General features: G+C 37.5%; 2 protein-coding genes across 5 annotated transcripts; one reads left to right on the forward strand and one right to left on the reverse strand.

The window, feature by feature from the left end:
* The first annotated feature begins 2,852 nt into the window (after positions 1-2,852).
* Positions 2,853-3,622, forward strand: LOC147564269 (uncharacterized). The gene has a single exon (XM_086644963.1). It carries the CDS (start codon positions 2,948-2,950, stop codon positions 3,407-3,409), a length of 462 nt encoding a protein of 153 aa, XP_086501089.1. The 5' UTR covers positions 2,853-2,947; the 3' UTR covers positions 3,410-3,622.
* Positions 3,623-4,805: 1,183 nt separating this feature from the next.
* On the reverse strand, positions 4,806-12,027 carry LOC147564270 (E3 ubiquitin-protein ligase DA2L-like). 4 transcript variants are annotated; one of them, XM_086644959.1, is made up of 8 exons: positions 11,538-12,027; positions 11,387-11,438; positions 11,246-11,291; positions 10,901-10,982; positions 10,648-10,789; positions 10,385-10,478; positions 6,053-6,119; positions 4,806-5,760 (listed from the first exon to the last, which is right to left on the reverse strand). In XM_086644959.1, the coding sequence occupies exons 1-8, from the start codon at positions 11,739-11,741 to the stop codon at positions 5,212-5,214; spliced, it is 1,236 nt and encodes a 411-aa protein (XP_086501085.1). In that variant the 5' UTR covers positions 11,742-12,027; the 3' UTR covers positions 4,806-5,211. The 4 variants fall into 4 exon arrangements, with proteins under 4 accessions (XP_086501085.1, XP_086501084.1, XP_086501083.1 ...); XM_086644958.1 differs by having other exon boundaries at positions 10,385-10,481; positions 10,901-10,964; positions 11,538-11,995; XM_086644957.1 differs by having other exon boundaries at positions 10,385-10,481; positions 11,538-11,995.
* Positions 12,028-12,484: the final 457 nt, after the last annotated feature.

Genomic DNA, 12,484 nt, shown 5'->3' on the forward strand with positions numbered 1-12,484 from the left:
TTAATATAAGGCGTGTATGATTAATTATTCCTTAATTAAACTTCATCTTGATTGCACTTTTTCTCACATATAATGATTGAAGTTTGCTGGTAGATGAGATAGTTATAAAACATCTTTATAGTATTTGATTAACATTATAGTTGTAGGGTTGTTGGGTTTGCTTACACCTCCATTAAGGCACAGTCACTTAAATGACTAGTACTCATATCGAAGGATCTTTCGTATGATGTTCATGGGTCATGGGTGAAGCTAGGATTTTAAGTTATGGTGCACTAGCCTAAAATTACTACATAATTTTCTTTGCTCACCACGTCTCTGTACTTGCAAATTTATAAGTTTTACTGAATTTTATATTTTTGCTCAGAAATGATCCGCTAAATTATTCTAGTCTTCAACATTGTAATTTACCTTGAAAAGCCCTTATTTTTCACTTATTTTCCCTCCCCCAAAATCATTTATGCCCTTCTTCCTCCTTAACTACTCGTCTTTCTCTCTAGAAACAACCGATTAAAAACAAAGCAACATCGGTCTGGTTTCTGGCCGCGAAGCCTCTTAATCTTCAAACGAAACATATACTCTTTCTCTTTCTAAAAATCCAAAGATTCGATTTCTTCAACATGAGTAAAAAGAAGGATCTTCAAGCTTCAACAATGGGCGCAAACTACTAATAACAGTTTACGAACTGTTGCGAAAAGTTCCACAAAAATTTGCAAACCATTGCAAATACTAATCAAACCACTGCAAATAGTTTGCAAACTGTTTACAAAAATTTGCGAACCATTGCAAATACTAATCAAACTGTTTACAAAATTATGTTTCAAAGAGTTTGCAGTTGTCTGCATATAATTTGCAGTTGTCTACAAACAGTTTGATAACCATTTACAAAATGGTTATCAAAATGATGGCATTGATTTGCAAAGTGTCTGCAATCGTTTACAGAATGTTTGCAACTCTTGGCGATTTCTCGCAATGATTTGCAGCAAGGGTGTATGGGTTGCAAACCATTTACAAATGTTTTGCATTAGGATTACAATGGTTTCCACTTTCCAGAGTACTTGCAATCGTTTGTAAATTAGTGTCTACAATCGTTTGCAGAATGTTTGCAATTGCTCGCAATGGTTTGCAATAGGAGTGTAATGGGTTGCAAACCATTTACAAATGTTTTGCATTAGGATTGCAATGGTTTGCAAAGTGTTCGCAATCGTTTGTAAATTGTTTGCAGTGACCTTTGCAGTCAAAGGGTTTGTTGGAGTCATGTTCACAAACGACTACCCTCAGATCCTCAGACACATCAGTAATATTAATGAAATCAATCTGATTTAAAGCCGATAAATCTTCACCAATTCTAGTAACAGTATAATCAGATTGTGCTTTTTCTCTCTAGAATTGGTTGCGAGATACTGAACTAAAAACACTAAAAATAGATTTCAACCCATAAACTAAAGATAGTTGGACATCATTAACCTAGAATTCACTTAATGATTCAGTTAAAAAATCAATTTCTCTCATCTCGTCAACGTCTTCATCTCTCTCGTTCAATTCATTCCCCAAAAAATTACGAAATAAATTGAAATGGAATATTGACAACTTTCTTAATATATCGAGGGGTATTTTGATAACTAAACATTGGGCTAGTCTATTCTTTGGCTTGAAGCTTATTTTGATAAATGTAGTGGTGCCTAGAGGGTCTTCATATTTTTATTTTCTTATTTTTTTTAATATTGACTACAACGATCATTACAAAGGCATTGATACGATGTGATAAGCAAGATAACTACCGAATTACTACTGGCCTAAAGTCCGACGAAATATAATGGCTTAAAACCCGACAAATCAAATGGCCAATATTCTTGGATTTTCCCTTCCATTGCTCTTCCATTGATCGAACCCGGGACGTCTGCACTGCGGAGTAGATGCAAGTTGTTTGCAAGGGCTTCATATTGATATTTACTTATTAGGTTTGTTGGTGAGTTGGCCTTATTTGGCTAGGCTCTTTAAAATGGGTGCCCGCATAACTTGCCCACTATGAGACCAACTAAGTGGAAGTTACCTTTAGAATATTTTTTTTGTAAAGTGGCCTTAAGATTGGTTCCAGGGTCCAAGATGTTAACTTCTCACAATACGATGCATCTCATTTTGATGAGAAACCTTTGTCCCACAATTTATATGGATATTACAATGAGAAGCAACTAGACCCCTTTTTCTTTCGACAAAAAAAAAAACTACACCCCTTTTTTTATTTATCATTTTTCATTTGATTGTATATTCAATTATGAAGTAGAAAGGTATCAGCAGGGGCGGCCTGGGGCTCCAATTTTTGGTTTCGCTTGGGGCCCCCGATATACTAGGGACGGCCCTGATCAGATGGTACTTGTGTTTTGTTTAAGAAAGAGATCAAAATTCTTTGGACATCGAACAAAGTTTGCAAAAGTTCAAACGTAGTACATATACGTAATGTCCAGACAAGTCAGCAGATAGTACGTAAGGTGTGGACAAGTTGGAAGATTTTTCTTTGAAACTTAAATTTGAAGGAGTTCAAATCTTTGGTATGAATATAGAAATCATCAAATCAAGTCAAATTATAAGTAGACGTAGCATTTTCGTTCCACATACTTCTAAACCGATAGGTTTAGAGACTATACGGTCGACAATATAGTGCTATACAAAGTGGATTCCATATTACTTGGTGGTGATATCGTGGCATTTTGCACTTTCAGAAAAAACTTAAATTGCTAGCACGTTTTTCTTACCAGAATTTTTTATTGAACAAATCATTATCCTCTCATCGGATTTCATTATTTTTTTAGGAGACTTCTATTTCATTTCACAAGGGAATGGCTTTAACCGTAGGCATGAATATCTATATATATGCTCATCCGTCCACAGACACTAAGAACTCAACACTAAAAGAGCTTATAGGAGAGACAAAGAGAAAGGTATTAATAGAATGTCTTCCATCAAAACCTTAGTTGTGTGTTTCCTTATTTTCTCACTAGTCTTTACTAGTGACGGCAGGCCTGAGAGAAAAGACTTGAATTTGGACTTGGGTGGTAATGGTGGTGGTGGCCTTGGACTTGGTCTTGGCCTAGGTCTTGGATTGGGTCTTGGTCTAGGTGGTAGCGGCTCTGGGTCTGGATCTGGCTCTGGTTCAGGTTCCAGTTCTGGTGCTGGTAGTGGAGCTGGGTCCGGTTCTGGTGCTGGTAGTGGAGCAGGGTCTTATGCAGGTTCTGGAGCTGGATCAGGTTCAGGTTCTGGCCGAGGATCAGGGCAAGGTAGAGGACAAGGATATGGATCTGGATCTGGTTCTGGTTCTGGTTCCGGCCGAGGTAGTGGTTCAGGATCTGGATCTGGTTCTGGTTACGGTGAAGGTTATGGTGAAGGTTCTGGTTCCGGTGGTGGTGGAAACTAGGTATTGTAAGCATCATATGCCATTAGAGATCAACACTAGCTAGACTTAAATTACGATGAAATGATATGCATGTCACCAGATTGAAATGCTTCTTTTGGTACCTAGTTGTGATTCATGAGTTTAGCTTGATATTGTATTTGTATGGTGTGTTTTAGTTTCTGCATATGTGTTCAACTAAATAAGACAATAAATAAGACATGTTCTTAAGAGCTATAGAGTACTTCTGTCTTGGGTGGTGTTTATTTTTCTTTCATTGTCTCAATCTGATTCATGTGAACCTAGTTTGGCTGAATGAGGGGCGGCCCGTGACCAAAGCCATCAAAGCGGTCGCTTTGGGCCCCAAATAATCAAGGGCCTCATGTTTCCTATTTCGTATGTAAATTTCGAAAAACTAATTGTACTTCAAACTAATTTCAAACATAATTTAAGGCGTAGCTTAGTAGTAAAGAGTTTAAATCTTGAATAAAATGTCAAGGGTTCGATTCCTATCCTTTGCATTGTTTAAATTTTATTTAATTTTTTTCTAATATCCATTGTATGGGGTCCCAATTTTTAATTTCGCTTGGGGCCTCCGATACACTTGGACCGGCCCTGGCTGAATCTAAATAATCAAAATTTGTGTTAGTCGAAGACACAATAGTTATTTTAAGCTATTCTAGACAATGGCGCTTGACTGCAACTTCTTTTCATATCTATTCAAGTCACAGAGACCAAAAATCATCTGGATTCGACCTTTCAGATGAACCAGACATCACAAATCAAACAAAAACTAACGTTAATATGAACCGGACTTTGAGACGCAGTCTTACCCGAATTAAAAAAAAAATACACCTATCATGTAGATCATCTTAATACAAAACTATTTGACAATTCATCCTCAATTTCAATCAAATTAACTAAGGTGGTGTCGATTTTCTCTTTTCTTGGTGTTTGAGTCTAAATCATAGGAAGTGGCACTAAAATCAAACCAATCAACCATTCAGACGAGTCAAGTAAAAATGAACATTCTGAAATCTAACTCCAATCAATTCTCTCTTTCTGAACATATCTACTAAGAAGCTTCAACCTTGTCCTCAGGCAATAATCGCTCGCAATAATCAACTAATCTTGGAGACTTTGGATATTTTAGAACGTCCGTGCATTTATGTACGGAGAACAAGAATAGACTCTAGACAAAAATCCGATATGCTTCGACGATTGGAATTTTCAATAATTCACATCCACTTCCTTTCCAATAAAGCCACATAGGATTTGTATCTGAATTTTTTGTTCCCTAGCATTTTTTATGATTAACTTTACACACAAAAGGGACTGCAATATAACAAATTTAAAACTGCTAATGAAGAAAAATAAGGGATTGCATGAAGAATAAATAAACATTGAAATAACAAATTGATTTATAATACTATAAAAAATTATATTTCATTGACAACCAATTATTAGTAGATGTTCAAATATCATGTTCACTTCATACCAAAAACACAATCCTTCAATTCTATTTTCGTACACAAACAATGTTGAGATATATACAGAGGATCCAGAAATCTAACGACTACACCTTTTGCTAAATTTTTTTCATCTTTTGTGAGATTTGGATACCATGATACCCGTTCATCAAGCTGAACCATGGACAGAGGCGTAAATTATTTTAACAGGTAAAATGACAAAGCAAAAGAGTATTTGATTTACCTTGACTGATGATAACCTTTATGTAATATGGATCTAATAAGATCATGAATTGGAGCTTGAAAATACCCGAAAGCTTGTTTTTTTATCAATAGAGTGTAGTTTCCGAGAGCAGCTTAAGTTCTACTTCGTACCAAGAGTTCGGGACAAGTCGGGCTCCCAGATCCTGCATCTGCTATTGCATGAACACTACCCGAACATGAATTATCACTAGGCTCCAGTATCGGATCTTTATCTAAGTTATATTCATCTCTTGGGTCTTCATTCCTCGCTAGGATACAAGCAGAAAATGAGTCCACACTATCGATATCAGTGGTGGAAGTACTTATGAGACCTTCATGTTTTGATCCCATGTCATCAAAATCAGGATCTCCAGACGACCCAACGGCTCCCATCGCTTGTTCTGGTAACGGGATTTCATCTTGTGCTTGACTAGTTTGATGATCAGTGTCCTCAATCGAACTAAATGTTCCAGACTGAAGAATGTTTCTTTCAGCTAGTCTTGCAATTGCTGCTGCAATTCCAACAGCTACAGAATCTGGTGAATCAGATTCATAAGACAAAGGTTGGATGCTTTCATTTCTGAGGTTATCGTCGAATTGGGATTCGTCATTGCCGTATGATCCTGAAGATTGCTGAGTTGTACTACTTTGCGAGGTAGTATCCTGATAAATGAGTCATGTGCATGCAACTTAGATGATTAGATCTCATTTGTCACAAACTGACTAATTAAGCAGTAGTACAGAAGTCAATAGCCGGTTTACTTGCCGATTAAGGACCCGAGCATTTCTGTTTCAGTATGGTTATATTTATATAGAGAAACAGAGAAGAAAAGGTTGAACTACAGTCAAGTTCAGCAAACAGTGCAGAATGCGAGCCCAAGCCCGGGCGAACTTGCAACTCATAAATTGAATATGGAAAGAGTATGATAAGTAGTAAAACTAACACTACTCTAACCTGTAGAGATCGCAGAATCGCTTCAGCTATCATGATTTCTTCAAGATCAACACCAAACTCTGCCTGCCTGTGACAGTAGAAAGTTCAAATTAACTATTTGCCATGATAAATAAATGTCGTTTCTATAGTTGTGAATGGAATAGAGAACTAAATGCTGGCAAATATTAGATGGAAGTATCTTCGTACAAAGAAATGAAAAGAATAAAAATAACAAAACTTTTTGTAACCAGCAGAAAACTAAGAAGGATGAAACGTTACACTGGCTATTACCAGTTGCGTAGTCGGACTATTTTCACAAGCTCCCTCATCTGTGGCGTTATTTGAGCCCAACAAGTTTCTTTTTATTAGGGAACGTGGACAAGTGTGGTCATTGGACCTATCACCTATGTGCGTAGGCTTGATACCATATTAAGTTTGTGGTTGTCCAAGTCAAAACCAAGTGGAGAGGACCTAGATATCATATTCTTGGTTACTAGAGTACCCTTTTCCCATGTAGGGCCATTCTCACAAGAAACTATAGATTGGACATATATCAGCTATACATAGAATATGATGCAGGGGCACCCGGCGTGGAGACTATTTCCATGACCGAACCCAGTCATGGACCAACCGGCCAGAGAGAGTAGATTTAGGAAGTCCTTATTTTAGTATGATTATTAATTAATTTAGGTTTAGGAATTATGCTATTTTAATATTTCCAATAATTGGAAAGGTCCAGATTTGAGTCCAGTTATTTAGGCAGTTGCAGTATTTAATTATTTAGGAAGTCTAATTCAAGTCTATCTAGGAAAGTCCAGAATCCTATAAAAGGATATCTAGTTTGTCTATTATTCTCAGATTGAGAGAAAAACCCCATTGAAGTTTTAATAAAGTTGAGTATTTAGAGTTATTTGATCTTTATTTTCATTGTTCTTATTTAGTTATTCGTATCTTTTAATTCCGCTGCGTTTCTACATCAAGTGGTATCTAGAGCCATAATTTTTTTTTTCTTTCTTCAAAACTTTTATAATCATGGTTAATACTACTATCTCTACTACACCAACTAAGGAGAAAACACCAACTTTCTCCTCTGAATGGGACAACATTAAAGAAGGGCTATCTGCAGGTAAAAAGTTGGAAGAAGGGTTCAATGAGTACAAGAAGGAAACAACAGAAAAATTCGATAAAATCGATCAAAGATTCGATCAACTCAATGACTCCATCACCATCATCTCCAAACAACTAGAAGGTATGTGTAAAAACCAAACTCCACCTCCCACCACTATCACACATCAACAACCCTCACAACTACCGGGTACCACCAACACCACCCGATTTCCTCCTCTCGGTTTCCCTCCCGAGCCCACGACACCACTATTCGGTCACACCATTAGCCACCCTCCACCGGTTATCACACCACCCTTCATCACCTCCTCTTCACCAAACACACCTTTTCAAACACCTACGTACCCCCCCTATACCCACATGTCAACACCACCATCGTTCTCCTTCCCCGAGCCAACTACAACACCACACCGACCACCACACGAGAGCCACTTCTCGGCCGACCACAACCTCCTCACCAACCCCCAAACCAACAACCGAAACATCACCAACCAAACCCAACCAATTGCCCCTTTAGGAACCATTACAACCTATCAAGACCCACGTCTCCTTTCCCCGTATACCCGATATCCTTCATTCACTACCAACCAAACCGAAACCCACCCACCATACCAACAACATCACAACCACCCCAACCTCCATACGATCCACCACCACGGCTATTGATCCGGTTACACCACCTCTACACCACCTCTACAACACCGTCGTCCACATGAAACCGAGACAACCATCAACCTCCCTCTCCAACCCGACAACACCACAAACCCACGTCACCGAGACCAACTCCACCCGTTCAACCGAAACCGAGAACATATCTTCACCCATTCCCAAACCCGTGACCCTACCACTCCTATCACCCGTCCAACCAACATACCACAACGACACCCCTTGGTAGTCCAATGCACTCAAACCGAACGTGAACATTACACTCCACCCACGGACACCGAATGTCCGAACCCTAGTTCATCATACCGTATTCGAATGGAAGTACCTTGGTATGATGGTTCGATAAATATTGAAGATTTCTTGGATTACGTCTCTAGACTTGAGATTTTTTTTGATGTTATGCAAGTTGAAGGTCCTGAACAGGTACGTTGTGTAACTGGTTATTTATCTAAAACTGCTCTTACTTGGTGGAAACAGGAATCTGAAAATCGTCGTTTATTACACCTTCCTCCTATTTCTTCTTGGTTAGAATTGAAACCATTAATGTTCTCCCGTTTCCTCCCTCCGGATTATGAGAACCAACTATGTGTTGATTATTTACGTTGCCGCCAAGGAAGACGTTCCGTTGAGGAATATGCTTCGGAATTCCAAAGACTAATTACAAGACTTAATCTCCCAGATCCAGAGTCAATGAAAGTAGAAAAATTCAAGGACGGACTTCGTAATGATATTAAAGATTTGGTTAATTTGAGAGCTTTTAATTCGGTTTCTGAATGTATTAGTGTAGCTCGGTCTTTTGAATCAGATTCACGTTCCATTTTCCGAGGACACAGTACGAGAAGTCAAGCAGTTCGAACTCTACCGGATGAATTAGATCAATCAAAACAGGCGGAGGACGGTACTAAATCACTAACAGAATATCCTTATAAAAAACCTCCACCAGTTAAGTGTTATCGTTGTTTTGAAACAGGCTACTATTCTAATGCTTGCCCCTCTCGCGGTAAAGCAAATATGGTAGAAAAGAAAGCTGATTCAGATACAGATGAAGATCAATTGGAACGAATTAACACTATTCCAGACAACGGTGATCGGGTTATGTTACTCACTCGGCGGGTTCTTTTCACACCTTTCAAGAGGAATTTATCTCAACGAAAGAATTTGTTCGTTACACGGGGAACAGTACTGAATAAAGTGTGTACTATTGTGATTGACAATGGTTGTGTAGAGAATTTAATTTCTACGAAACTGGTCAATTTCTTGGGTATTCCTACAATGATTAAATCAAACCCGTATAAAACCGCTTGGATTCAGTCAGGTACTACTACACGGGTTGATCACATGTGTACTATTAATCTTTCTATTGGTTCTTCTTATGTGTCTACAGTTAATTGTGATGTCACCAATATGGATTTATGCCACATCATATTAGGACGACCATGGCAATCTGATGTTGATGCCACTTACCGTGGTCGTTTGAATGTTTATGAATTTCCATGGAAGAAGAAGATTGTGACGTTATTGCCAATTGAAGATGGATCGGAAGAACTACATTCGCTTCACAAACGGTTCGGGACGAACCTCTAGAGGGAAGGGGATGCTGATGCAGGGGCACCCGGCGTGGAGACTATTTCCATGACCGAACCCAGTCATAGACCAACCGGCCAGAGAGAGTAGATTTAGGAAGTCCTTATTTTAGTATGATTATTAATTAATTTAGGTTTAGGAATTATGCTATATTAATATTTTCAATAATTGGAAAGGTCCAGATTTGAGTCCAGTTATTTAGGCAGTTGCAGTATTTAATTATTTAGGAAGTCTAATTCAAGTCTATCTAGGAAAGTCCAGAATCCTATAAAAGGATATCTAGTTTGTCTATTATTCTCAGATTGAGAGAAAAACCCCATTGAAGTTTTAATAAAGTTGAGTATTTAGAGTTATTTGATCTTTATTTTCATTGTTCTTATTTAGTTATTCGTATCTTTTAATTCCGCTGCGTTTCTACATCAGAATATCATGTGAAAAACTCAAAGCAACAACTACTTATCCACAAGGGAGCATATATACTAATCCAGTAATATGTTGTAGCCAGAAATTTATTTCATACAGATCCTGAAATCTTTACATAGAAAAAAAGTTTCCGGACATGGTTGACAGGTTTTCCAATTTATACCCCTCTCAAGGTTTCTACTCAAACCCTGGTTTCTTGAAGCAGGAAGTAATAAACGATATAGGAAACTGACTCTGAAGGCTATATATTAAAACAACCTAACATTTGTCAAACCTAAAATTTAGAACCCATATTTCATTTCTCTAATAAAGGTAGGTAAGTTCAGTGAATTATTGACAGCGAAAACTGAAAAAAGTAAAGAAAAAAAGACTTGATAAATGGTCACTAAACTATGCTAGGGCTGATTTCTGTAAAAATAGCAACCCCAAAATTCATCTAGATCAATCAGTATTAAAATCACTTATCTCCAATTACCCCACCATTCTACCAATGATTCGATAGAAACAGCACTTAAGTCCGATATCTATATAAAGGAAAGTAGTAGTTGAACATACCTCTCATTCCAAGCATTTAGGACAGAAGAGATGGTAGCATCAACATGTCCAGTAGCCGAAGAAACATTGGAATCTATTAGCTCATCTTCGAAACCTGCTTTCACAATCAAAAAGTACTTAAGTAAATTACTTGTGGAAACATACAAAAACTCAAAGTCATAATTTATTTGAAGTTTGAACGTATAATATTCCTTTCAAACTTGAAACTGGAACTGGGCATAGTTTTATGAAAAAAATAAAGAAGGTCAAGTATGATGCAGCACCATTAGACACCTCCCTAGAGCCCTGCGTGGGAGATTCAATTTCCACAGGAGACAGGTTCCTATTCGCTAGTCGGACCTGATCTGCGCTTCGTGATTCTTCAAATCGCATTCTCATTTTTGCCTCAATGACCTTTTGTTCTTCCTGCATCATACAAAGTTAACAAAATAAGACCAATCAACACACAAATATACCCAATTACTAATATATATCTGTGTAAGAAATAGTGAATATATGTTAGAGATTAGATCGTACAGCTTGCTCGATACCCTTTTCTTCCTTTGTCTTAGCGCCACGATACTCCACAGTGTAACTGGAACTTTTGCAAAATGGGCATCTTTAATAGCTTAGGAATACATTTCAAGGTTACATGAACTTTTTGGACTTCACAACAACAAGCATATTAAGATCATAATTTTGTGAAAGTTTATTAGTTGTTCTAACCAAGGCCTCTTTAAATGTCCATCTAATTTCACCCCACACTTACTCTGGAGTCCAATTTACATAAGAAACCAACCTAATCATATTTTGCCTCCTATAAAATAGGAAGAGTACTTGTATAACATTTAAATAAGAAAACAAAATGAGATTAGAGGATACTGAGTTAATTGGGTTGCTGAGGAAGGCTTCATCTGCAAAAAACACTCTTCAAAAAAATGAAAAACCCATAAACATAAGTCCAATTAGATTTCAATTCCTCATACATAGAGAGAGAGAGAGAGAGAGAGAGAGAGAGATTACCAGTGCAAATTCCTTTCATGCAACATCTTGACCGATTCAAACTAGGATAGAACTGAAAACCCCAAAACTTAAACATCAAAAATAGAAAAGACCCAACTAATCAAAACTCAAAAAGATCAAATTTTGAAGCAAGTAGAGTATTGAAACTTACAAAGAAACATATGGGGCACTCTTCAAGATCAGAATTGGGTTCTAAATCTTCAACTCCATCAAAACAAGGTGCAAGCTTTTGAGATAAAATAAGCTTCCTAAGTTTCTTGTAATCAACAAAAGATGGTTGACGAACAAGTCTTTGAGGTCTTGTATAACGTTCTTCTACCATATTCCTTTTAAATGTACAAATTTTGTTCCCCATCGATGAAGACAATAACGATGATGATGATGATTATAATGAAATTCAGGTAAATTAATCTTCATCGAGTTTCCCTTGTTAAAGAAGTTGTATTCATTTCTAGGGTTAGGGTTTTCTTTTTCATACTCATTTTGATTCTTACTTGCAGGTTTTGTATAGAATTTCAGTACAAAAGTAGCAGGAGAAAGAGAAAGAGAGAGAAACAGAGGATAAAGTGGTTGGAGGTCGGAGGGCGACGAGCAAAGTAGGATGGTCACGTTTTGGGAGGGGTCTCTTTTGAATGTTTGACATTTTTCAGTTAACCAAACTCCCCTTCATTTTGTATGGAATAACTAAAGTGCCATGGTCAACAAAAAAAAAAAAAAAAAAACTAAAGTGCCATTATTGGCCGACTGAAATGGGCGATAAATCTCAAAATTCAGTACCTCCACAATCAGAGTGACAACCAAAACTTGATCTGCCACCTCAACAAAAACACTTCGATCCAATGGTAGTCTGAGAAACCAATATACAACATCGCCAGCCTTAAGAACAATTTCGAGAGCATCATGTTTTCCTACACTCCTAGACTGAACAACAATCAGACGGATAAGCTGGCAAAATGGGGAAGTCAAAATCCACTCCGGCGTTCCATACACTCCATTGAAGATCTCGCCAACTGTTTGGACTTGTAGTTTCTTGTTTGTTTAGTTTCCCTCAACAAAAAAAAAACTAAAGTGCCATTTGACATGGACCCCGTAGGGGTG

The sequence above is a fragment of the Eschscholzia californica genome, unplaced genomic scaffold, assembly GCF_041429995.1.
Source record: "Eschscholzia californica isolate CP2 unplaced genomic scaffold, dmEscCali1.0.p SCAF_1, whole genome shotgun sequence".
Classification (NCBI taxonomy): Eukaryota; Viridiplantae; Streptophyta; class Magnoliopsida; order Ranunculales; family Papaveraceae; genus Eschscholzia; species Eschscholzia californica.

Bases quoted from the DNA above. Each gene is read 5' to 3' on its own strand.
- LOC147564269 (XM_086644963.1), top strand. From the start codon at position 2,948: ATGTCTTCCATCAAAACCTTAGTTGTGTGTTTCCTTATTTTCTCACTA.
- LOC147564270 (XM_086644957.1), bottom strand. From the start codon at position 11,741: ATGGGGAACAAAATTTGTACATTTAAAAGGAATATGGTAGAAGAACGT. The intron at 10,790-10,900 runs GTACGATCTAAT...TGTATGATGCAG, and splicing joins AAAAGGGTATCGAGCAAGCT to GAAGAACAAAAGGTCATTGA. The intron at 5,761-6,052 runs GTTAGAGTAGTG...CTCATTTATCAG, and splicing joins CGATTCTGCGATCTCTACAG to GATACTACCTCGCAAAGTAG.